The sequence below is a fragment of the Diospyros lotus genome, chromosome 8, assembly GCF_014633365.1.
Source record: "Diospyros lotus cultivar Yz01 chromosome 8, ASM1463336v1, whole genome shotgun sequence".
NCBI lineage: Eukaryota > Viridiplantae > Streptophyta > Magnoliopsida > Ericales > Ebenaceae > Diospyros > Diospyros lotus.
Genome location: NC_068345.1, coordinates 28,295,788 through 28,323,442, shown reverse-complemented (window position 1 = coordinate 28,323,442; position 27,655 = coordinate 28,295,788). Strand labels below are relative to the sequence as shown.

Sequence of the window (27,655 nt, the reverse complement as noted above, 5' to 3'; positions counted from 1 at the left end):
AGGTGTCTAAATCTTTGATACATGCATGTAAAGCAGCTATATCGGAGTCTGTGATGAGAATATCATTGACATACACCAGAACAAACAACACATGTAGGCATCCTTTTTATAAACAAAGAAGCATCCGAGATAGCACGTACAAAACCCCAATCCTGCAGAGCAGTTCGCAACTTATTGTACCAAGCTCGTGGAGCTTGTTTAAGACCATAAAGAGACTTCTTCAGTCGGCACACGTGTGAAGGAAATGCTGACCTAATAAATCCCTCAGGCTGCACCATATAAACAACCTCTTACAGATCTCCATTGAGAAATGCATTGTTAATATCAACTTGCTGCACATCCCAACCAAATTGAACACCAAAGAAAATACGACTCGAATGGTAGGGGCTTTAACTATCGGGCTAAATGTCTCGGCATAATCAATGCCAGGAGTTTGAAGAAACTCTTTTGCAACAAGCTGAGCTTTATACTTAAGAATAGACCCATCAGACTTGTATTTAACCCGAAAAATCCACTTACAAGTGATCAGATTCATATCAGAGGAAGGAGGAACAAGGTCCCATGTATTATTGCGTTGAAGAGCAGAATATTCCTCTTTCATAGCTTGAGCCCAATTGGAGTCTAAAAGAGCTTCGTGAACAGTATTAGGTTCTAGAGAAGCTCAGTAGGACATGTGGAGAAGAAAGAGTTAACTCTCTGGCCTTAGAACGAGTGATCATTGGATGAATAGACAGTGCTGGAGTAGGAGTTGTAGACTGAAGATGAGAAGGAGTAGAACTGGAGGCAGAGTTTGAAATTGAACTAGAAGATAAATTGGAAGGTTAAGAAATAGATGGCTGGTCAAAAGCAGGAGACGAATGAGAATTAGCTATAGGACAAACAGGAGATGAATGAGTATTGGGTGCTTCACGAGAAGTTGAACAAGAAGAGACAGATGAACGTTTGAAGAAATTAAGAACATCTGTAGACACACCCGAGGAGGATGATTGTTTAGATGAAGTAGTTGATGAAATTGAATGAAGAAACAATTGAGGATATGGAAACTCATCAGGATTGAAAATGACATGACGGGTTATATACACTCTACCCGAAGAATCCATGCATTTGTACCCAGCATGCACTTGACTATAACTTAGAAGCACACATTTAGTAGAATGAAAATTAAACTTGTGCTTGCTATAAGGTCGAAGATACGGAAAGCAAACACAACCAAATGGTTGCAACTGAAGATAGTTAGGGAGTTTGTGATAAAGTTTTTCAAAGGGACTTTGAAACTGTAATGGTGCAGCTGGTAACAAATTAATAGTAAAGACAGCTGTTTGAAAAGCTTCAATCCAAAATTTGAGAGGCATTTGAGCATGAGATAAAAGAGTTAGACCCATTTCAGCAATATGCCTATGTTTTCTTTCAGCAACACCGTTTTGCTGATGTGTATAGGGACAAGAGAATCTAGGTTGAATACCATAAGAGGCAAGATAGGGCAGTAAAGCTTTAAATTCTCCCCCATTGTCTGTATGAAGAGCATGAAGTTTAGATCTGTATTGCGACTCAGCAAATTTATGAAAAGCCTTGAAGACATTTAATGTGTCAGACTTTTGTCTGATAGGATACAACCATGTATAACGAGTAAAAGCATCCACAAAAACTATGTAGTACCTATATCCCTCAGTGGACAAGACTGGGGATGGGCCCCACAGGTCTGAATATACAATTTCTAGAGGATGCTTTGCTGAAATTGGATAAGAAGCAAACAGAAGTTGATGTAACTTACCCAATTTACACGAATCACAAAAAGACAGATTGGTAGAATTGCATGAAACGTGTATTTTATTGAGAACGTGTTTCAGTACATTGAAAGAAGGATGACCCAGCCTATCATGCCACTATTTGCAAACTCTATTGTTATTACATGAGGACTATAAGCTAGACAAAGACAAATTTTGTCTGTTACAACAATTAATAGGACCTTCTGAAACAAGAGAGATAGGAGACCTCTTAGAGATAACAACAGAGAAATTGCTGATTGTAGAAGAAGAAGAAACATTGTGAAGCTGAGCACGAGCAAGTGCTGGAGCAATTTGATAAAGACAATCTTTAAGCACCTCTCGGAATAGCACTTGACCCGTTTCCTTGTCCTTGATCAAACCAAAGGTGGAGTGAAATTCAGCAATGACATTGTTTTCATTAGTAAGTTGAGACACACTAGTGAGGTTTTTAGTCATTTTAGGCACATGTAAGACATTTGGTAATGAAAGAATGGAAATAGGAGTTGAATGTGTAAGCATTTGAGTAAGACCAACATTTGAGATTGGAAGAGTTTTACCATTACCAACAGCTACCTTATCTGTCCAATTGTAAGGAGAATGAAGAGAGATTGTTTAAGCTGGAAGTGATGTGGTTTGTAGCACCTGAGTCTACACACCAAGATTGATCCCCAAACTGATTAGAATGTGGATAACGCTGAGAATACTGAGAACTGGAGTCAAAAGGAGGTCTGGAGTCAAAAGGAGGTTGTGACACATGTCCATATGAAGTCCCAGATGGAAACTCTAATTCATTCAAGTAACCTCGATTAGACTCCTGAGACAAAGCTATGAAAGCCTGAGAGTCGAATTGAGATGTGCTGCCACTTTCTTTACCAAACGAATTAAAATCTCGCTGAAAGTTTCTGTCAAACCTATGATAACACCGATCAGTAAAATGTCTTGGTTTGCCACACAATTGGTAATAAAATTGTTTTCCTGGCAATCTGCCTCGACCTCGATTATTTCCTCCTTTGAAATTACCTCCTCAAAATCCAGTAGAATTCCTACCTCCTCTGGTTGTTTGAGACGCAAAATTCACTGACATTGTAGCATTCTCAAAGGTATTTCCATTAGATACTTGAGAAATATTCTTAGTTGACAATCTCTGCTCATGTATCAACGAAAGATATTGCACCTTTTCTATGTTGATCTCGTCCATCTGGTACGTGATCAGACCTATGACATTGTCATTGTCATCACCTAATCCATTCAATATTGCCATTAACAAATCCTTGTCACTAATCGGATCGTTGATAGCAGCTAAGGAGTGTCCTATAGTCTTGATTTTCAAAAGATAATCATTTACAAACAAATTGTTTTTCTTTACTGATCTAAGTTGCTGCTTTAGTTGAAATGAGCGAGCAACAGTTTGTTGAGAATATAAATTCTCCAGAAAAGACCACACCTCTGATGAACTTTCACAATGTATTACTTGACCTAGGACTTCCTTGTCAATCGTTGAAAATAACTAGCCTAACTGGAGCTGATAAGATCTAATCCATCTAAGATATTCTGGATTAACAGCCTCCTGCTCTCCTTGATCGGAATACTGATACTTAGATGGTGGAGCAGTTTTGTCGACAAACTGCATTAGATCAAACGCACGGATAGTTGCCATGATTTGCGCCTTCTAGTAAAGATAATTACTGGAATCAAGTTTCGTTGGAACGAAACTAAAAGCCTTTGCTACTGTCGTAAAATCCGACTTAGTAGCAACAGACAATGTTGAAGCAGATTGAGGAGGATTGGATGAGGCTGAATTGTGCGATGCCATTGACGTAAGTCTTAGGCTCTGATACCATGAAGCGAGATCTCAACAATGGAAAGAATGAAAAACAAAGGTAGAAAAATACCTCAGGAGTTCTTTCAATTAAAATCAACGGAACAAAATGAACCACACTTAACATAAGCTGAAAGCTGACTTATATACTGTCAGCTTTCATACAACATATTAAAAATGCGGTAACTAACCGCTTACAAACATAGTAGCTAAACACAGCTAAACAAACAATACAACACAATTAAGCATCAAGACAATCATTAGAACATCGAACAACAACATCGTCAACAATGTGTACAGGAAAAGTAAAAGAAAAGGAACATAAAAGCGAAGATGAATAAACCTAGCAGGAGATGAAAGAAAGAAGAATAAAACAGATAGAGAAAGCTGGGATTGGATGAAGAGCAATGGCCAATCGCCGTAAGTTCCTGGGGACAAAGACTCTTTCAAGGAGGGGGAAATTGTTATTGTCACGATCCCAAGGATCCTAAGGATAGATTAGTAATAGGTATTATATGTATTTCTCTTTTGGTTGTACTCTTATGCTATAGCTGTTAGAACCTTCATTTCTTAAGCCTATAAATAGGCTTGTGTAGTTAGAGAATGCATGTTGTTGAATGATATTTGAATTTCAGTCTTCCCTTTGATCAATTCTCTCTCAATTTCCTCACTGATTTCTCTATTCTTCCCTCTCACTTCTCTATTCTCTCTCTAGATCATCTCTGTTGCCTCTTAATTCTGTTTGTTATCCCTCTCTTTCTGCTCTAATTCTCTCTATCTTGCTGTTCTATCTTTCTCGATTTCTCCCAAATTCTCTTTTAAACCCTAGGTTAACCCTAGGTACATGACAACTATCAATCCTATCCTAATTCTATCTTAACTAGAATTCTAAATAATGAAAACATAATCAAAGAATAACTAGGAAGGATAATCAAAGTTTTTCTAGGAAAGAAATAAATAAAGATAATCAAAGATTATTTAGGAAATAAATGAAAGAAATAAATAATGCTAAGTCCTACATTTATACCTAGAGTAATATTTCCGAAAATATTTTCTTTAATGTCTTCCATCATTCTCGATTGGTTGAAAGGAACTTGGACTTTGACAAGTTGGACTGTACAAGCTCCAGATCCAGGACTTGAAAATCTTCCTTAGTGTAAACAAAGCTGTAATGTTGTAATTGCTTTCTCATCATTACATCATAGGGTAAACCACCCTATATATACACATAGAAACTTACAAAGTAGGAAAGATTACAAGAAGGGAACTATGAAGAAAGGAAACCAAATCAAATCTGTACAAAAGGCAACTAATAAATATGGAAAGATTCAAACAACCAATCACACAATACGAGGAGATTCATTGGGATGTCCTAATCAATTCAAATTGGTTTCTCCAACACTCCCCCTCAAGGTGGTGAGTAAATGTTGACCATTCCTAGCTTGTGTGTAATCTCCTGAAATCTTGCTGATGGAAGACCTTTGGTTAGGATGTCAGCTAATTGATTTTCTGTTGGTATATAAGGAGTAGTAATTAAACTATTGTTTAGTTTTTTCTTGATGAAATATCTATTGACCTCTATATGTTTGGTACAATCATGATGGATTGGACTGTGAGCAATACTGATAGTAGACTTGTTATAATAGTATAATTTCATCGTTCCTTCTGGTTTGATCTTGAGGTCATTTACAAGCCAAATGGGACTCTTTTTGCCAAGGGATTGAAAGGGGACACGGTTAATTAGATGAGTGGCAGTGAGCATAGCTTCCCCCCCATAATCGTTTAGGTACACGAGATTGAAATAATAAGGAACGAGTAACATTTAAGGGGTGACAAATTTTTTTTTCAGCCACCTTGTTTTGTTGGAGGGTATCAACACAAGAGGACTCATGAATAATGCCTTCTTTAAGAAAAAAAATGGTTTAGACGTTGGTTAAAGTAGTCCTTAGCATTATCCGATCGAAATCATTTGATACACATCCTGAATTGGGTTTTGATTATGTGACAAAAATTGCGATTGACAGTGGAAACATTTAATTTATCTTTCATGAGGTAAACCCAAGTGACTTGAATACAATCATCAATAAAAGAAACAAACCATCGAGCCGCAGTGCAATTACAAACCTATGAAGAACCCCATACATCACTATAAATTAATGAAAAAGGGAAAGCAAATCTTTTATTCACCAAGGGAAAAGAAGTTATGTGATGTTTGGCAAGTTTACAGACTTTACAATGAAGATTGTCAAGAGATATGTTTTGAAATAAGGCGGGAAACATAGTTTTTAAGAGACTAAATGGAGGATAACCAAATCAATAGTGCTGCAACAAGATCTTGGAAGTAGTAGGAAAGGGGTTACATTGTGATGAGAGAGCCAACCGATGCCCTGATCCATTCAAAGTGCTTGTTGTCTCAAGATAGTAGAGTCCGTCCTTAACCTTAGCAAGTCTAATCTTCCCCCTTGAAGTCTTGTCCTGAAAAATACAGTGTGTCAAAAAATGTAACACTGCAGTTCTAAGATTTAGTAAGTTGGCTTATGGACAAAAGGTTGGTGGATAGCTTGGGAACATGAAGAACATTGATTAATGGGATATGGAGAATGAGATTGATGTTGCCTTGACCAGCAATAGGAATATGAGAGCCATTCGCAACAACAATTCCTTTGTGGCTTGAAAGGGGTGTGTAGGTTTCAAAAAAGGTGGGGCATGGTGTCATGTGATCAGTTGTGCCTAAGTCAAGAATCCATGAAGAAGGATGTGGGCTTGCATGAGCATTAAAGGAACAAGTAGAGAGACACTTACCAGAGGCAGCCAGAGAGCATGCAAAACTAGAGCCAGAAAGAGATTTGATGAAACCTCGCAGCTTCTCAATTTCCTTCTTACTTAGTCCACCGAGTTCATCACTACCAGCAGAGGCATCTTGGGACTGATATGTCATTTTGGCAGTGTTTGCTGATTGTTGTGCTTGTCCCTTGAATCAACCAGTCTCACTTAGAACTTAGCCTTTCCATGAAGCTTGAAACAATTTTCTTTTGTGTGACGTGGCTTCTTACAAAATGTGCACCAATGACGATACTTATTGGAGGGCTTAAGACGGTCAATCTGATTCCCCACGGCTGTCCTTCCTCCATTAGGCTTCTTTGAGACCATGTCAGACCCTTCAATTTGTTGAGATTCTAGCATAACCAAGCGCCTGCTTTCCTTGGCCCGAACAATAGAGAAGACTTCCCCCTAGTGGTGGCAACTTTTCTCTTCCAAGGATTTGAACCCAAATAGGGTTAAACTCTGGCTTTAGACTTGCTAGGAACTCAAATATTCGATCTTGTTCAATGAACTCCTTCAGGGCTTGGGCATCCTCGCTGTCTTTCATCTTTAGATTTTGATAGCGATCAAGTTCCAACCACAAGCCATTCAGTGTATTGTAAGAGTCAGTCATAGAAAAACTTGCCTATTTCGTAGATGCGATTCTGGTGTTGATTTCAAACATCAAGGCTACATCTTGCATTTTCGAGTATGTCTTCCAAACAGTTTACCATACCTCTTGGGTAGTGGATAGAAACATGCAATTGTGGCTAATTTTAGGTTGCATTGAGTTCCACAACCATGACATAATTGCCGAGTCCTTGTTCCATGCTGCAAATTTGAAGTTCCCTTTTGGTGTTCTTGTTCCATCAAGATGACTTAACTTCCCTTTACCCTTTAAGAATGTTCTCACCACTTAAGACCACTGTAGGTAGTTTCTCCTATCTAACTGATAGGACGGGTTAAGATTCTGGAAGTTGCTCGTTGCAGTCTTGTGAGCGACTCCAGTTGGCATATTGGTGTTAGGATAAATCGAGGAGTGACTAGGGTTACTAGTTGCAGAGATTGAAGACATCTTTCAAAACCTGAAGGTGATGGGTCAACGACCAGATCAACACCAAACAGACGGGTTCACTGTAAGGACACAGTAACTTGCCAGAGTAGGAAGTTGCAATATTGTAGGAGTCCGAATGGCAGAGATGGAAGCTTGAATCAAAGGGTCATTTGAGTAGGGATGCTGCAATGCCAAAGAGGATGCCGAACTTACCAGGTCGTTGGAACTAGAGAGAATGGAATAGGTAGTGACGGTTATGGGAGAGGGTCGAGTGACAACCAATGGTTGAGAGCCACTGTTGATAGCGACGGGTAGCGACAGTCGTTGGTCGAGGATGACGGACAACAGTTGATGGTTGGGCTACTGCTGACTGTCGGGAGCAACGACCGAGGGCGACGGTCAGGGACACCTTCTCGATTTGGGTTGTCGACATACTGGCTATTGAGGTCAATTGGAAAAAACACACACCTAGAGACGATGTGGAGATGGAGGCTTGATAGGAGGAACCCTAGGGACAATGGTAGCAGTGATGAAGGTGATGGCAATGAAGGCAAAAAATCGGGCTATGAAGGCCGGAGAAGCAATGGGTTATGGAGAAAATGACAATGAAGGCCAACAAAATTACATCGTAGGGTAAACCACCCTATATATACACATAGGGTAAACCACCCTATGTTTTTGCTCTTCAAAATCATTTCCAGTCACAATATTGTCATCTACGTAGACCAACAGAGCTATCATCCTTCCCTCCATTGAATGTTTAATGAAGAGAGTATGATCTTCCTTACTTTGATGATATCCCATTTGTTTCATAGCCTTAGAGAACCAATCAAACCATGCCCTCGGTAACTGTTTAAGCCCATAGAGTGCCTTCTTTAGTTTACATACATTTCCTGAAATTCCTTTGTCAAATCTTGGTGGTGGCTCCGTAAATACTTGTTCTTCTAAGTCTCCATCCAAAAAAGCATTATTGACATCAAATTGCTGCAATTGCCATCCATAGTATGCTGCTAGGGCTAAGAGGATCCTCACTATTTTCATCTTTGCGTGCAAAAGTCTCTAGGTAATCAATGCCATAGGTTTGGGTGTACCCTTTAGCTATTGGCCAAGCCTTTTACCTTTCTAAAGTGCCATATGCATTATACTTTAGGTTAAAGACCCACTTGCAGCCCATAGGTCTGATTCCTTTTGGTCTAGACACAATTTCCCAAGTCTGATTATTTTCCAAGGCTCTCATCTCCTCCTGCATTGCTTGTATCCAATTCTGATCCTTTAAAGCCTCATCAACTGTCTTAGGAATAACAATGGTATCTAGAAAGGTTAAGAAACTTTTATGTTTTGGGGACAAACGATGATAAGAGATATAGTTGGCCAATGGATGCTATTTACAACTCCTGATTCCTTTTCTAATAGCAATAGGTAGGTCCCAGTCATTAGGAACAAGATTAGAAGAACTAGAGGGATAAGGGATTTCATTACTTGAACTTGGAGTGGATGTTGGTCCAAGTTGAGGATTTGGAATAGGTTGTGTTCTTATCGTTAAGACATAAGGGGAACCTTTAAACCTGACTAGGGATGATAGCATTGGCAGTGGCTATGTTTCTTGTGGTTCTGGTCTGCCTTGTTCACTCGAGGAAGAAGCAAATGAGTCTGGGACAACTTTTGTTTCGGTTTCTAGGTGTAACTCAAGAGGTAAATTCAAGATAGGAAGACCACCACCTTGGTCACCACTAGTAACATTCTCCCCCTGGTGACTAGGACTAGAGGATCCAAAGAATGATTGAGTTTCAATAAATGTAACATCTTTGGACACAGATAATTTTTTAGTGAGAGCATGATAACATTTGTAGCCTTTTTGAGTAGAGGAATAACCAAGAAAGATGCACTTAAGTACTTGAGGGTGAAGCTTATCCCTGTGATGCTTGGAAATATGGACAAAAGACACACAACCAAAGACTTTTAAAGGAAGGGAGGTACAAAGACGAACGGGAAATAGGAGGACAAACATTGGAATTGATTTTGATGATTTAGGAGCTTAGAAGGAACCCGATTGATCAGATATGCAACAGCTAAGACTGCTTCTCCCCAAAAAAGTTTAGGAACAGAATGATGAAGGAGAAGAGCCCAAGTAACATTAAGTAGATGCCGCATTTTCTTTTCGGCCACCCCATTTTGTTGAGGAGTATCCACATAAGATTACTGATGGAGAATCATTTCCTACTAGAAAAACTGATGCAAGTAGTGATTAAAATAATCTTTTGCATTATCAGTATGGAATCTTTTAATGTGGGGTCTGAATTGGTTAGAAATCATCTTATGGAATATAGACAAAACAATGTTAATAGCAGTCTTATCCTTTAAGATATATACTCAAATCATTCTTGTTCAATCATCAATGAAAGATATGAACCATCTAGCTCCAGAACAATTAGGGATTCTAGATGGCACCCAAACATTAGAATGTATCAAAGAAAATGGAATGGAAGACAATTTATTATTGATAGGAAAAGAAACTCTATGATGCTTAGAAAGTTCATACACGTGACAATGAAGATTAGTGACACGTAAACCCTTAAATAAAGTAGGAAAAATAGATTGTAACAAACTAAAAGGAGGATGTCCTAAACGATAATGCTGAAGCCATATCTTGGTCATAGGAGTAGGCTATGATGAACATGCAAGGATAGGTTGATCCCCTTTAGTGAAATCATTGCTTTTCTTCAAGTAGTACAACCCATTATGTTCCTCAACAACACCAATTATCTTCCCCATGTCTAGCGCTTGAATCTCACATGTATGAGGAGAGAAAATAACATGTCAATGAAGGTCTTTAGTGAGCTAATGAACAAAGATTAAATTGTTAGAAAGATTAGGAACATGAAGAATGACATTGCCTTGACCTGCTATAGGAATTGTATTACCATTGTCTATTGTTATTTTCTTGGAAACACTCATTGGTTTATGGGATTCAAACACATTTAGGTCATAGGACATATGGTCAGTAGCTCTTGAGTCTAGGATCCATAAATGATTCCTAATAGTATGCAAGGCAGTAAAAGATTTAGAATGAAAACAAGTACCATAGTTATTAAAGGCGCGCCTAGGCGCAAGGTGCCTTAAGGCGCCAGTTTGGCGCCTTGCCTGGGCTGAGGCGAGGCGGTTTCAGCAAGGCGCTTGCCTTGCAAGGCGAGGCGCTGAGGCGCGAGGCGCGCCTCATGAAACCCGTGGCTTGCATCCTCTCCAGCCTCCCCTCTTCTCAGTTCCAGCATGCATACATCACAACTTATTTACATTTCTTTAGTTTAAGTAAATGTCCACATTTTCTTTTATTTATATTTTACCTTCCATTTATTTTAATACATAAATGTAAATAAGAAAGTACCCCTCATTTGGATTCAATAAAAATATCTCAAAAATCAAAATCCATAACAATAAAAAAATAGAATTTTGGTTTTAGTACAAACTCAGGATTTAGCGATTTTACCACCCCCAAAATACATACCTACTGTTTCTTGAAAAATCATTTTAACAACAATGAATATTAGCTATCAAAATACCGGGAGATAGTTTTTCAAAATGAAAACATTTTCTTATATGTCTCCTTATAATGCGCTAATCTTCCAGACTTAGAAAAAATGCGCTAATCTTCCAGACCTAGAAAAATAGCATTTTTCAAAATGAAAACATTTTCTTGATTGTGGACTTGTAGTGTTTATTGATTGTGGAGAATACTAAAGCTATTCTAAAATGTCCTCCATCAATAAAACAAGAGATTGGAGAGTACATGCAAAAGAAGAAAAATAACAGGGATGAGCAAATTGCATGATGAATGAATCAACTTTGATGTTGTTAGTTTAGAATTTGAAGATAATGAAACATTAATGATATGCATGACTTATTATTGATAATTTGATAGTTTTTTATGATTTTACAAGATTTTTAGTTTTTTTCTAAAAGGTGCGCCTCGCTTCGCAAAGGCGTGCCTCGCCTCGTGCGACTCGCGCCTCAGGCTCCAGGACCTTTTGTGCCTCGCGCCTTTTAGAACTATGATAAGTACCTGCTTGTGCCAGTAAGCAGGTTCCATCTTAAATGGTTTTCAGAAAGCTTTTTAGCTTACTGATTTCATCAGCGTTTAGTTGGCTTAAGTCAGAAGTTGTAATCAGATCTGTCTTCTCGATGATGGTTTCCTCCTCCTTGTTTATATTATAAACCTATGCTTGATTTCTAGATTATAGATTCCTAAAACCACCCATCTTATTCAGAATTGCCTTTTTTCCATGTAACTTGAGACATGTTTCCCTGGTATGCTTAGATTTCTTGCAAAATGAACACCACAAACCCTCTCGGTTTCGTGGTCTAGGATGTGGATCATTCATTCCCTGTTGAGACTTGAGCCAAGAGCCATTCATCCTGTTAGTTACCATTGCTGATACCTCAGGATTAGCCTCATTGAACATGGCTATCCTTCTATATTCCTCACTAAAAATTATAGAAAACCCTTCATTAAGTGATGGAAGTTTTTCTCTTCTAGGAACCTGCACTCTCACTTGATCATACTCAACGTTAAGATCAGCCAAAAACTCAACAATTCTGTCCCTCTCAAATATAGAAGTAATGGTAGTTGCATCTTCACTACACACCTTCTTAATGTCCTGATAGTGATTTAATTCAAGCCAATATCCATTTATCTTATTATAATACTCATTGACTAACAAAGACCCTTGCCTCATACTATTTCTCTTTGTTTAATTTCAAAGATTATAGAAGCATCTTGCACCTTAGAATAAGTACGTTTTACAGTGTTCCAAATCTCTTTAGCAGAAGATAAGAACATATAATTCTTGCTTAGCTTAGGTTGCATTGAACTCCAAAGCTAAGACATGATCATTGAATCCTCAATATCTTGTGCAAGAAAACCTAGATCCAAGGTGTTTGGGGCTGGCTTAGTCAAATGAGCTATCTTCCCTCGACCTTTCAAGAACGTCTGCACAAGTTGAGACCACTATAGATAGTTTTGCTTGACGAGACGATATGAATGATGTATCAATTCACTGGTTGAGGTGTTTCCCATATGATGCGGTCACCAATCAAGACTCGGCTCAAGACCGACCCAACTAAACCGGAACAGTATCACCAAAATAGTAGTGCTATAATGTTATTTTAATACTTCTTAAGTTTTAGAATTCTACTTGATTTAGGATTCTATTTTATATTTCTACTTGATTTAGGATTCTATTTCATGTTTCTACTTGATTTAGGTTCTACTTCATGTTTGATTAGAGTTTTATTTTTATTAGGATTCTAGTTGACTTTTATTTATGATTTATTTCTATTAGGATTCTAGTTGGATTTTGTTTTCCAAATATTAGATGGATTTGGATTAGCCAAACACTATAAATATACCTAGGATCTAGAGTTTGTAATTAAGTTTTTATCAATCAAATTTCAGCAACCTATTTGGGTTTTCTTAGCAAAACAGTCTTGTTTTTGCGTCTTCTTGAAAGCCAAGATTCGGCCATTGAAGTTTGTTCTTTTAAGGATTTATTTTAGTGTGTTTTCTTCACACTCGCACTACACGCTGCGTCACCATAGGTGGATCAAACGGGACAACATCTCCTTTTGTCATAAGAGGAGTGATTTCCAAAATTTCTTACATGGTAGAGGAGATTAATGGTTGATAAACTAGAATCAAACCAAAAACAATATTGTGGCAATGAAGGCACATAATCATTTGACCAGATTAAGAAGATAATGAAGGCAGATCACTATGGCTCTGATACCATATGAAAACTAAATGTATTCTTCATTACTTCATATGTATAAAATACAAGTCCTCTTATAGGGATGAGGAATGTACAACATAGGAAAAATTACAAAGGCTAAACAATAGGAAAGATTTGACCATACACAAGTAGGAAGTTTCCTAAACACTATAGGAAAGTTTCCTAAACACTGATTTAGAAATTTCCAAAAAACTGAAGATATGATTGGCTTCTAAACTAAAGGACAGTTTGACTAACAACCCTCTTTGAGATGCTAGCCAAAGTTTCCTTATTTCTTCCTTTGGTAACCAACAGTTTTACATGCATTTTCTATATAAAATAAGTTCAAAGCCAGATTTTGGTGTTTCTGAATGTGCCATCTGTCATGTTTCCAATTCTAAAATTTCTCTTTATAGTTTAGTCTAGTCTATACATTTGAGTAAAATAATATTTTCAGCCTTCGAATAGGGAAAAACTCTGGAAATTTACATTCTTCTGTGCTAGATATGCATTCTCACAGCATTCTCAGTGATTTTAATTGGATGCATGTTAATTTGATTTAGGCTTATGATACCTGCATGCAATGCTTTATTTTTTGTGAAAATTGGCTGGTAGTTCTGGTATCCTTTATATGCTCTTGCTAAAAACTCTAAATTTTTGGAAGATCTTCATTCAGAAGTTTCCTCTGATTTTATCAGGTGTTTGGCTCTTGGAACAAAGCGAATGGCTCGGATGAATGCTATTGTGAGGTCTCTTCCCTCTGTAGAGACCTTAGGCTGCACAACTGTAATTTGTAGTGACAAGACTGGTACTCTGACAACAAATATGATGTCTGTTTCAAAGGTGGTTGTATTGAAACTTCTACTGATCAATTTCATGTATACCTCTACCTATAAGACATTTTTCTTTTCTTATGTAAAATAATTGCTTTTTTATTAGATGTCAGGGTTGATTTTGTGAATGCTGGTGGGTTGCTTACACGGTCATTTTATCTGGTTGTTTGTAGCTCACTCTAGGATTAGGTGGTTGATGTTTACTATATTTGAATTTATACTCTTTTGTTTGCATTTTCTTAAGTAGCATGTCTGGTACTTGAAAAAAGTTTTTAAGTTCCTTGACGTGGTTTTTAGTAGTCATTTGGTCTGTTTATCTTCGAAAATGAGTACTTTTTTGTTGTTGGTTTTCTCCTCTTTACTTTTTTCTTTTTTGGTCTTCAGTTATATGTGGCATTTCATAGTTCTTAATTAATATTCTCAGAGCTCCATTTTTTTCCTGGACATTCCTGTTTGTCTTCCAGTTTCCATCATTTTGTGAATGGCATTATTATCTTTGGGAGAAAAGCGTGGAACTTAATGATGCATTCATCCTTTCTGGGTTTTATGACACCCTGTGCAATTATGTTGCAAAAATAGAAAAAGAAAAAAAGGAGCCTTGAAGTTGCCAATACTCTCCCCTACAAAGCATAGACATTTCATATAGGGTGTTGTATTGGTGTCTGACATGCAGCAAAGACACCAGGATACCCATCAGACATGCCGAATGACGTGTCTTAAATTTTTATGATTGGACCTTTATAGGACACGTGGACTACGGGTTCTCACTTTAGGGCATGATGGAGGTTTTTAATAGAGTTTTACATTATTCAGGATACAGTGTTTTTGGTAAGGGATAATAAACATTAAGTTGAGTCTAATTACAACTCTGACAATAGTTACTTCTTTTTTTATGTTGCATGATGTTTATTTTGGACTACTGTTAATTATATAATTTTTTGTTCTTGTTGGTCATTATGTACATAAATATCGCTAATAATGAAATGCATAAAATATGTTTTTTTGGTTATACCCATGCCATATCTATATCCGTGCTTTTCTTCTAAATCACTATAATACATGTGCATACCAGTGTCCCACTTCATATCTGTATTTTTCAAGTACTTTTGTTATCTGTCCTCATTCTTCTTGGACTTTGTGTTATAATGGAAGTTAATAATACCTTAAAAACATCCTAGGTATTTTGGTTAGTTTAGGGATGTTTTATTTGTTTCTCTTCTCCCTAGTTTTTGGACTGCTGCTGGCATTTTTTTGTCTAATTCATGACATTGGTTTATTTGATTGTGAGATAATGTTTTCCATGTGATGAGAAACTTTATATCCCTTCTTTGTCTATCCAGATATGTGTGTTTCACTCTGTACAACTTGGTCCTACTACTAGTGAATATAGCATAAGTGGGACTACATATGCACCCGAGGGCTTTATTTTTGACAACAATGGATTGCAGGTACTTCTTTTCCTAATAAAATGCCTTTTATTGCCATTTACATTAAGAAACATCAAAAATCTTTTCGCTAAGGTTTCACATGATTTCTGCTGTTCGTTTTAGGACTGTGCATGTTAAAGATCACACATCTCTTTGCTTGGCTTCTTTGGCAGCTCATACCAACATAATTTCAGTTGAACCCCTGCCATTGGATATATCTTTATTTTCCATCTTCAGTTGTAGTCTCATTTAGAGTAAAAGTAATCATGCCTTGTTGAAACCTTAGATGATGGTTGTTAGGTGTGAGAATATGCCGAATGCTTTTTCTTACTAGATCAGTGCTGGGTATGGATTATGTCTGTTCTTTTGTTTAAATTCTGTGATATACCATCTCTAAGTAAGGATTTGTATCGACTATTAACTTGTGGTCTTTTATGACATCATCATTTACCTCCTTCATTTCGTTATAAAGAGATCTGTGAAATTGATATCTATCCTACTTTGAGAATGTTTCTAGTATTCTAAGTTGATTCTTTTATGTTTTTTCCCCCTTCTGGTATTACATTAAGTAAAATTACTAGGAATATTAGAACTCCAGCGTTCCTTAAATCTTGTAGGAACTCTTTTTCTTTTTTTTTTTCTTTTTGTAACTTTAGTTCATGAATGTTTCTTAGTCTTTTTTCTTCTTCCTTTAGGTTTTAACCATGACGAGCAGCTTCTTACTCTTAGTTACAATTAATCATTATACTAACCTATGGCTGTAATTAGGTTTTAGAATATTATAGCCATGTTGGGTTGTCATTGAGCACTTTAACATTTTTAGGATTTTATTGATTTCTGCAGCTTGATTTTCCAGCTCAATTGCCCTGTCTGCTCCATATAGCAACGTGCTCAGCTCTATGCAATGAGTCTGTTTTACAGTATAATCCGGACAAGGGGACCTATGAAAAAATTGGGGAGTCTACTGAAGTAGCTCTTCGTGTATTGGTAGAGAAGGTTGGTGATATGATGTTGCTGATGTTAATTGATTTATCTTCTTCTTCTTCTGGCTATTCTGCATCAGTTGGCTTTTCGTGCTTCTCACTTCAGAAACCTTGCAGCCCATTGCCTTCTCAGTTTTCATCTTATCCATTTTTATCTGACTTTCTGTTAATTTAACTGTCAATTACTGTATGAATGGCAATGTTGTTACCTTCAGGTTGGTCTTCCTGGATTTGATTCTATGCCTTCCGCTCTGAATATGCTAAGCAAGCATGAACGAGCTTCTTACTGCAATCGCTATTGGGAAAACCAATTTAAAAAGGTTTGCCTTCACATTAGCTTTTGGTTCTTTGTCCACTTTTTGATCACAATGAAGCCTGGATGTAAATGAATCTAATATTTGTAACACCTACAGTAGTTATTGGGCTGTGCAATATGGTTGATTACTGAGACTTGGGATGTTCTCTAGCAATTATTTTTTTATATATTCATCAGTTGCCTACCTTTTATTTTACTATTTGAATTTGTTGTTCCTACTGTTTAGAAATTCTAGTTAATAGAATTTGTTGTCCCAACTTGTTAGAAATTCTAGTTTTAACTAAGAATGGAAGAAAAAATGTCTATAGTTCCCAGTTTATTTTTGTTATGGCAATAAGTGGATCATTATTTATGGAAGATCTTTATGAAAGGACCACACCTGATTTTTATCTTGTGAAGAAAGGTGTTTAACTGTCATTCATCTTCCCCGCACTTTTTCATATTTACTGTTAAGAGGCCAATTACATTGCACCATGTAATGCTCCTTAGCAGATTTTCTTTGTATTTAAAAACAGTCATTTCTACAGCTGTAAGAAAAATCTTCTCATTCTTCCTCATGTCATATATTGGACAATTTACTTATGTTAAATTGTTAACCACTTTAACCTACTAGATAGAGGGTTAAGTTTATCTTTTTATATTAGGGTAAATTTCACAGATCACCCTTGAGGTTTACCTAAATTGCAGTGAGAACCCGTGTTTAAAAAAATGTCACTGACCACCTTTAAGGTTAACTCCCGTACAACATATCCTCCTTGTCATTAAGTAACCACAGTTAATTTTATTAAACTTTCTAAAATACCCTTCCTCTCTATATCTCTATCAAAATTAAAAAGTAAAAAACTCAAACTAAATGCCACCAGAAAACACTAGAGAGACACTTAACGATTGCATGTTCTTCATCCTCTCGAGCAGATTCGCTGATGTAGATCTACCAACCAACGTCTCCACCATTCTTGACAAAGCTCCATTGTCATCAATCGAAACCCAGACGTCTAGCAAAGAACCATCATCATTTGGGCCCCCGAAGAACCAAGTTTATCTAGGTTTCAAAGAACTCTTTGAAACCTAGATAAACTTTTGGGTTCTTTTGTTCTTCTAGGTTTTGAATAACCCAAATCAAGGTTCTTCGAAACATTGATAAACTTTTGCGTTCCTTAGTTTTTCTAGTTTTTGAAAAACCTAGGTTAGGGTTCTTTTAAATTGGAATTTTTGTGGTTTCAAGGATCTTCGAAGAACCTAGATTTGGGGTCTTAACGAACCCAAATTTGGGGTCTTCAAAAACCCTAGGTTTCTTAAAGATCTTTCAAGGAACTAAAGGTTTAGAGAGAGAGAGAGAGAGATCATCAAGTAGCAAAGAACTTCTTGATGTAGATATACCTATGGTTGAGCTTGGCGTAGAAGTCAAAGTGCACGAGGTTTGCGCTTATCTTGGACTAGTTGTTGGTAACATGGTCCCAAAGCCATGGCAAAGAACCTGGCAAGGAGGTACTCTAGGAAGGGGCGTCTAGAGGTGACAAGGACGGAGTTGTCAAGGCCATTGAACTTCGAACCCATATATTTTTTGGTTCAGTTGTTGGAAGCTAGAACAATTAAATCTAGAAATTTTTGGTTTAGCTGTTTCAGAGATAAAGAGAGAGCAGTGATGGCTGGTGACGTGAGAGAGTGCAGAGATAAGTGATAGTAGGGGATGAAGAGAGAGAAAGAGATGATCAAGAGAAGAGAGAAAGGGGAAAATATCTTAAATATGGGGGGAAATAGTCATTTTTGGCAAGGAGATGTATGCAATTTTCAAACAACCAAGGGTAGTCAGTGCAATTTAGGCAAACATTAGGGGTGTTGTGTGAAATTTACATTTCATATCATTATTTTACTCTCAACTTTCCCTTTCATGTGTATCCTGACTTCATTGTATAATTGGTCCAAATATGTGCAATTGTTTAAATATTGGGTTAATAGTGACGTTTGAACTTAAGACCTTTATTTGCTTTGATACCATTTTGAATTTTTAACCACCATCTCTATAGGTAGAAGGTTAAGTTTATCTTTTTGTTATCTTGAGAGCACTGGAATGCACTTTAGTGGACTTACAGAACACACACACACACTCGCACAACTGTTATAGAATACAAATCAATAGAACAAAATAGAAAATTTAAAGAACAGAACATCAAACACTCACAAGACACTAAGAGATTTATCCTGGTTCAGATCATCAAATAATTGATGATCCTACATCCAGCTTTAACTAAGAGCAATCTTCCTTATGATCTTGAATGAATCAGTAACATCAAGGAAGTCTCACACGAGTACACACTTTACTGAGATTACAAAGACTATCAGTATCTAGGCTTTTCTCTCAACTAGCACTCATCAATTTCATCTACCCCAGTCCTCTATTTATAAACTATAGGGGCAGATTTTACAATGAATAATGAACTGATAGTTATTGTTAGTTACCATTAACTGACTAACTGGAACTCGAGGCTTTTGATTGATATCAACTGAACTTTTGGGCTTACTCGATGCAAATACATAGCACTTTTATATTATTATTTTACTCTCAACAAGGTGTTCATATCACGAAATTGTGTTTCCGATATAATCACAATCATAAAGGGCATCCAAAGTGCACAAGGTTCCATGTGTAATGAGGGTTAGGGGAGGTTAAATGCTAATATCCTCATTTGACACAATCGATCAAAATCTCAAATTTTAAACTAATTCTCATTGCAGAAAATCTGGGGTGTCAGGTCTAACATTGCCTATTACTGTTCTAGTGATTCTATATAGTCCTTGTAGTTCATATTTTGTTGTCTGATATGTGGTCTACATAAAACCAGTTCAATATTTAGTAATCAACTTGTTGATCTAGTGACAATCATTTGCTTTTACTCATGTTTCTTCACTTTTTTTTTTTTTAAATCTCACTTGAGGATCTGGTACTTGCAGGTCTCTGTTCTGGACTTTTCTCGTGATCGCAAGATGATGAGTGTTCTTTGCAGCCGCAAGCAGATGGAGATCATGTTCTCTAAGGGTGCTCCTGAGAATATCATTTCTAGATGTACAAGTATCCTTTGTAATGATGATGGTTCCACTGTTCCACTAACTGCCAATATTCGAGCTGAGTTAGAATCAAAATTCCACAGGTTGGCTTTATTTTCCAGTCTATTTATACCAGCAGTTTTTATCTAGTTGAATAGACATACGTCTCCACATGTAGCCTGTTTATGCTTATAGACCTATCCGTATATGATTCTAATTGGCCGTATAACATCAAGTTATCGATGTTATAAAACTTGCTAATATTGCACCACTTAAAGAACACGTTTGCAAATCCTGTTATTGGTTATGCCCCTCATGCATACCAAATGTCGGGTTCACTAGTGATCATCATCTTGCTTTTTCATTCAAAGTGGAGTTCTGCTTATTTTTCATAAAGCAAACTTAAGTTCTGGATAGGATGCTATTTCACTTGTTCAAGTTAACGCATCAAACATTAAAGGAGGGTCACACTAAAACATGTAGAAAGGATGTTTTTGTTTCTGGACCATGACCAGGGTCACAATTGAGTGACATAGTTTGTATAGTGTTTCTTTCGCAGCTTGTTTTCATTATTTGAAGGCGGCCTCTCAATTTCCTTTTGCATGTTTTTTGTGGCCTGGGATTTATTTTCACTGTCAAATTGACATAGACCTATCATTATCCAAGTCAAAAATGTGGTTTTGTCTTCGTTCTATCCAATGCAAGCAGCCTTGGTGCATTTATTTATTTGAAAGTAGCAGGCAAGTGCTTTATTTTGATGGATTGCTGAAAAGATACTTTTTTTGTCTCCTCCCTCTCTTCTGTCTGCTTCATGAGCAGTTATTTGGAGTACCACACTCTTCCAAATATATTTTATCTACGTGCATATATGCATAAGAGAAATTGATGAAAGAGGAAAATATGGGAGGGAACATAGTGAAGCAGAACTTGTTGGTTGCTGAGTTTATTTAGTGTAGAGTATCCGACAATGTTTACTTTTGATATTTTATTGTCGAGATCAAGTGAACATGGAATGTTTCTTCCAAAAGTATGTACTATATTAATGGATTACTTGAGGTTTTCCTTCTGTTCTTTTTTTTATTCTTTCTTTTTAATAAATCATTATATTCTCAATAGTTTTATTGGGAGATATTTGTGATGGAAAGTAATTTCAGCTTGAATATGATGATATAATTCAGGTCCCCAGTTGTTTGCTGCATCACCTTATTTCTCTCTTCTTTCTACTACTGCCAATGCTTGATTCTCTTAGAAGTTTTAAGCTCTCCATGCATTTGCTAGTTGTGATTTGCCTCTCTATCTTATTAGATGATTATAATAAAAGGTTCATTACCACTCTTATTACAGGAAGCTTATCTAGCCAACAGTTGGATTTGGCTCTAAAACTTTTCTGCTGCACTCTAAAAAAGTTTTATGCAGCACTCCAACATTCACCACTTGTTGGGCTGTAGTTGAGCAGCTTTTGGATGTTAAATGGATCTCCCTAAGCCCACAACTGGACCAAACCATGTAGGCACTAGATCCAATGTGATTATGATTGCTTAGCCATTTTTCATAGTTTGAAAAATGCACTGTAGAAATACCTGGCTTTGGGTCAAAGAACTGCGGTGGAGATCTGGCCAATCATTTCCCTTTTGTAGACCTAACTTTGCATATTTGTCACAAAGCCCCTGCATAAGACTTTAGCCACTTCTGATGTTTACTGCATTGACCACTGATCATTTTTTTTTTTTTTTTCCCAATCCATCTTTTGTTCTACTTTTTTTTTTTTTTTTTAAACATTTAATGAAAAAATTGGTTGGAAATGGAGCCATAATTTGACTTAGTTCTGGGAAGAGGTACCTTAAATTGGACAAGAATCTTAAGTCCTTAAATTACTTGTCTCATATTATTGTTATAATTGTTCTTATCTTTCACATTTTTATGTATCTATTGAATAAGTATGTTGTGCATTTTTCAAATTTAAAGTTTAAATTGAGTGAAATTTGCCATGGGGCTGAAGTTGGAGGAACGACATAAATTATGAAGTATTATCTGATGAATTGATAATTTGTGAATATTTACTAGAAGAAATTAAGCCTTGATTCTGGTGAGAGCAAAGGTGTTCTATATTGCAGGCGCAGTTTCATTAGTATGAAACAACTGGATCCTGTTTATTATTGGTTGTTAGTTTGCCACAGATTCCTGAATAGGAGTCAGGTTTAATGCTGCATTCATGTTTGATTGATCTCAATTTACACATCACATGGTTTTCCTTCCTGATTCCTTGTCAATCTTACCATAATTTCTGGTTTCGTTTGTCCTGTATTTGATTATTCATATTTTCTACTCTGTTCATTGTTATGAATTTCCAATAGGAAATTGGTGATCTTGATTTATTCTTGAAATCTTAAAAGTTGTCTTTTGATGAGTGAAAGTTTTATCATTTCTTTGCTATCATCCCTTGGCCTTATAAGTGTAAAATAATTTTTATTTGTCAGTTTTGCAGGAAAGGAAACCTTAAGATGTCTTGCTTTGGCCTTGAAAAGGATGCCCATGGGTCAGCAGACTCTAACATTTGACGATGAAAAAGATCTTACGTTTATTGGGTTGGTATGCTTCTTTCTGTTGCAGAAAAGTTTGTTACTTGATCTTGTGGATTCTTTATAGACATTGTGATTCTTCAATAAGTTCTATTCGTGATGTTCTTGTTGCCATCTTCAAAGGCTGATTTTAGATACCATAGCTGTCAATCTTGTACCTGTCAAAAGGATGAAAAATAATCTCCAATCTTATTAAATTGAGGCTAAAGCCACAGCTGATATATTCACATACATGCCTATCATAATAGGCAACATCCCTAAGTCTAATTAGGAATTTTCCCAATTAGATGATTTCTAGATTACATTAGGAAATATATACAAAAGGAAAAGAATATACAATTGAATATGAACAAAGCAATCAAGTGAATAAGGAAAGTGCACCTAAGGAAATCAATCACACTGATCGTGCATAATATCGGTGTGCACTGAATTAGGAAAAAAGAATGAATAAGTAAGAAGCACAAATAGGAAAGAATCAGCCGTCCGCCAACACTCCCCCTTAAGCTAGTGAGTGTATGTCATACATTCCCAGTTTGCTCAAAGAGTTTGTGAAACACTTGGCTTGATAATCCTTTGGTCCAAATGTTTGCCAGTTGTTCTCTTATAGGGACAAATGGAGTACATATCATACCACTTTCAAGCTTTTCTTTGATGAAATGTCGGGGTACTTCCACATGTTTAGTTCGGTCATGTTGAACTGGGTTATGGGCTATGCTGATTGTGGACTTATTGTCACAATAAAGCCGCATAGGAGCTGTCCACTTATCTTGTAGATCATTCAACACAATTTTTAACCACAATAGCTCACAAACACCTAGAGCGATAGCTCTAAACCTAGCCTCAACACTTGATCTTGCAACCATATTTTGTTTTTTACTTCTCCAAGTGATTAGATTCCCCCCTAAGAATGTGCAAGAACCGAAAGTGGATCTTCTATCCACAAGAGACCCAAGATAGTCCGCATCAATGTAGGCTTCCAAAGTTAAGGTTTCATGCTTCTTAAACAAAATTTCTTTACTTGGTGTGCCCTATAGATAGTGAAGGATCCTTTTTACTGCCTTTAGATGACTCTCCCTAAGATCATGCATGAATTGGCTGGCCACACTCACAGCATAGGCAATGTCCGACCTAGTATGTGACAAATAGATAAGGCTCCCAACCAGCCTTTGATAAGTGCCCTTGTCAACTGTACTCGTGTCAAGATCAGCCCCAATCCTATGGTTTCGTTCAATAGGAGTATCGGCAATCCTTCCTCCAAGTAAGCTGGTTTCTTTCAATAGGTCAAGTACATATTTGTGCTGAGAAATAAAAATCCCCTGCTTAGATCTTGCTACTTCTATACCTAAGAAGTACTTCAATTTTCCCAGCTCCTTGATTTCAAACTCATTTGCCAAATACACTCTTAACCGATCCATCCCTTCTAGGTTGTTTCCAGTTATAATAATGTCATCAACATACACTAAAAACACTGTTATCATACTTGTAACCGAGTGATGGATAAACAAGGTGTGGTCACCTTGACTTTGTTTAAAGCCTAACCCAAGCATGACCTTGGTATATCTCCCAAACGAGGCCCTAGGTGACTGCTTCAGCCCATAAAGGGCTTTTTTCAATCTGCATACAACATTTTTCCCTTCAATTTGCAGCCGAAACCTTGGGGGAACCTCCATATATATTTCTTCCTCTAACTCCCCATGTAGGAAGACATTTTTTACATCAAATTGATGTAATGACTAGTCGTATTGAGCTGTTAAGGACAATAGTACCCTGACAGTATTTATTTTTGCTACAGGGGCAAAAGTTTCTAAGTAGTCCCATTCTCACTACTTAAAGCTTAAGACAGATTCTTAGGAATAGGTATGGCATCAAGGCTGGTTAAGAAGGCTTTATGTTTAGGAGATAAATGAGAATAGGTCATAAACAAATGGAGAGGATGCTGGTACAATTCTGGGTTCCTTTTCTATAGGCAATAGGGATATCTAGGTCATGAAATTCAGTTTCAGATTGAGAGTTAATACCTGAGTTAGAATCTCTCATGGCTGGATTAGAAGGCTGCACTTGTTGAGTTTGTTCATCATTAGAATTCCAGGATTCAAAACTCGGTTCTAGTGATTCAGCATGTGTAGGTTGATTATTTGGAGTCTTTCTTATTGAATAAACCTTTAATGGACTAGGAGGAGACTGATGTTGTTCTCCATGTATCATTTCTAGTGACCTGTGAGGAATATCCCGAGGGGAAGCAGGAGAATGATTTGAGGTAGAGGAAAAAATAGGTAGAGACAAATCCCTATTTTCCTCTTCTAAGAAACCAGTCTCCCCTTGAGGATAAGAATCACCAAAATAGGATTTTTCTTCCATAAAACTTACATTTGTTGAGATAAAAAAACGTTTAGTTGGAGGGTGGAAACATTTATAGCCCTTTTGAGTAGAAGAATATCCAACAAAAATGCATTTAAGGGCTCTAGGATCTAATTTTCCTCAAGTAGGTGAGTGATTGTGAACAAAACTTACACACCCAAACACTCTAGGACAAAGACCGTTAGAAGTCGTGAAATTTGGAAAAACTTTAGAAAGAAGCTGAATTGGGCTATTTGATTCAAGATTTCTAGATGACATCCTATTAATTAGATAGGTTGCTGTTAAGACTGTTTCTCTCCAATATTATTTAGGAACATTGTTGTAGAATAACAATGCTCTTGTGATAGCAAGAATGTACCCATGTTTCCTCTGAGCAATCCCATTTTTTTGGGGAACACACGAAGATTCATGATTTATTCCCTTTTGAAGAAAGAAATGGGAAAGGGTTTGACTGAAGAAGTCCTTAGCATTATCAGTTCTAACCCTTTTAATTTCAGCCCCGAATTGAGTTTTAATCATGTTGCAAAAATTGGGAAAAGTGGAACATATTTCAGATTTAGCTTTTAGAAGATAAAGCTAAACTACTCTTGTACAATCATCCACAAATAACACAAACCATCTAGCTCCGGACAGATTAGGGATTGGAGATGGGCCCCATATATCATAGTGAACAATATCAAAAGGAAGGGAACTTCTCTTATCAATAAGAGGGAATGAAGCCCTTTTATGTTTAGCAAGTTCACATACATCACATCTCAAACTTCTAACATCAAATCCCTTGAACAAAGAGGGAAACATAAACTGAAGTATTCTCAAAGAAAGATGCCCTAACCGGAGATGATGAAGCTAAATTAGGTCTTTATTAGGTTTAACTAACAAAGATACAGGAGGAAACTTTCCTTTTCCAAGCTATCCACTATAGTCTTCAAGATGATAGAGACAATCCTCAACCTTAGCACCCACAATTATCTTCGTCGACTCCTTTTCTTGAAATTCACAAAACAAGGGATAGAAGACGACCTGGCAATTAGTATCCTTGGTTAGCTTTTGGATGGAAATTAAATTGGTGAACAACTTAGGAACATGTAAAACATCTCTCAAGGTTAGGTAGGGGTTGATCAATATGTCCCTTGTCCAACCGCTGTTGTTAAAGATCCATCAGCAAGAACAATTTTTCTGGTACTAAGACAGGGTTTGTAGGATAAAAAATTGGTTGATAAGGGTGTCATGTGGTGCATAGCACCGGAATCAAGAATCTAAGTTTTCCTAAGAAATAAATCTTAAGCATGAAAGTTAGATGAGTTGGAAGTGATAACTATGAAAGCCAAATTTGATCTACCTGTCCCTGAGATTTTTTCAAGAGATCCCAACAAGTTTCTTAATTTTTCAATTTCTTCTTGATTCAGCTCCATTGAATCAGGTTGTTCAGAGGCTTTCTCCTCCTCACTTTGATGGCTGTTGGCTACAAAAGCTTGGCCTTTGGACTATCCTTCAGGGTGTCCTCCTCTAGTTGGCTTGCCATGAAGCTTCCAGCACTAGTCCATTGTGCGTCTGAGCTTCTTGCAGTAGGAGCACCATAAGCTGTCTTTGGTAGATGTTTTCATTGGATCCAAGGGCCGCCTTTCTTCTTGAACCACTCTCTCCTTACCAAGTCCCTTCAAAGTCAGCAGAACTTTCTATAGAGTTTGGTTCTGGCATCACTCCTCTTCTACCTTCTTTTGCTCGGACTATTGAAATGGCTTCATTTAATGATGGCAACTCAGATTTGCCAAGTATTTGAACCCTAACAACATCGTATTCTACATTAAGGTCTGCAAGGAAATCATAGGTCCTCTCCTTTTCCACAAATTTCTTTTGGATAGCAGCATCCCCACTACCCTTCATTTGGATGCACTAATAGTGATCCAATTCTTGCCACAAGATTTGCAAAATACTTGCGTACTCAGTTATGGATCGAGTACCTTGTTTAGTGGCTGCTACCTTAGTCCTAATTTCATAGATTTGAGCAATATCATTTACCTTAGAATATGTCATCTTCAAAACAACATCCCAAATTTCTTTGGCCGTGGAAAGGAACATAACCGTGCCACTGATCTCTGGAATCATTGAGTTCCAGAGCTAGGACATCACAAGGGGCAGTTCATCGTCCCAAGAAGCTTATGAAGGGGTCTCCTTTTTGGTCCCATTCCAAGGAAGTGGTTGATCTTCCCTTTGCCTTTCAGAAAAGTCTTGATTAGTTGTGACCACTTGATATAATTCTTCCCATTTAACTGGTAGGCAGCTTGAACATTCTGCAAGTCACCACTGGATATAGTCCCTCCATTGGTACTTCTTGTAGCCTCGATAGGACTTCTTGACTCTAGGGTTTCAGACATGACTCAAATTGAGTGAAGGAGATTGGATCAATAGAAGACAAATTAGGGCACGGTTTTTGGTTTCAAATGTTAGGAAATCGAACCTGGCTCTGATACCATGTCAAAAAGATGGAAAGTAATCTCCAATCTTATTAAATTGAGGCTAAAGCCGCAGCTGATATATACACATACTTGCCTATCATAATAGGCAACATCTCTAAGTCTAATTAGGAATTTTCCTAATTGGATGATTTCTAGATTACATTAGGAAAAATATACAAAAGGAAAAGAATATACAATTGAATATGAACATCAAGCAAATAAGGAAAGAGCACCTAAGGAAATCAATCACACTGATCGTGCATAATATCAGTGTGCATTGAATTAGGAAAGAAGAACAAATAGGTAAGAAGCACAAATAGAAAAGAAGCAACCATCTGCCAACAGTACCAAAGAATATATTGTATTTCTTATTGATACGATATCTACCGTACTGGTGTATTTTGGGACATCACATTGAATTTATCTTACCTCTACAATGTTTTCAAAACATACAA

At 37.0% G+C, this 27,655-nt stretch overlaps 1 protein-coding gene across 9 annotated transcripts in view; it reads left to right on the top strand.

The window, feature by feature from the left end:
• The window catches only part of LOC127807998 (calcium-transporting ATPase 3, endoplasmic reticulum-type), a 141,719-nt gene that overhangs the window by 40,562 nt on the left and 73,502 nt on the right, over positions 1 to 27,655 (top strand). For 8 of the 9 annotated variants that reach the window (XR_008024844.1, XR_008024846.1, XR_008024842.1 and 5 more), the window contains 6 exons: positions 13,902 to 14,046; positions 15,377 to 15,484; positions 16,307 to 16,459; positions 16,662 to 16,766; positions 19,715 to 19,911; positions 22,285 to 22,396. Coding sequence is in view for 2 of the 9 variants with exons in the window: in XM_052346292.1 (XP_052202252.1) it covers positions 13,902 to 14,046; positions 15,377 to 15,484; positions 16,307 to 16,459; positions 16,662 to 16,766; positions 19,715 to 19,911; positions 22,285 to 22,396 (820 nt within the window). In the remaining 7 variants the exon portion in view is untranslated. The remainder of the gene's footprint in view (positions 1 to 13,901; positions 14,047 to 15,376; positions 15,485 to 16,306; positions 16,460 to 16,661; positions 16,767 to 19,714; positions 19,912 to 22,284; positions 22,397 to 27,655) is intronic. The other variant, XR_008024847.1, reaches the window with a different exon arrangement.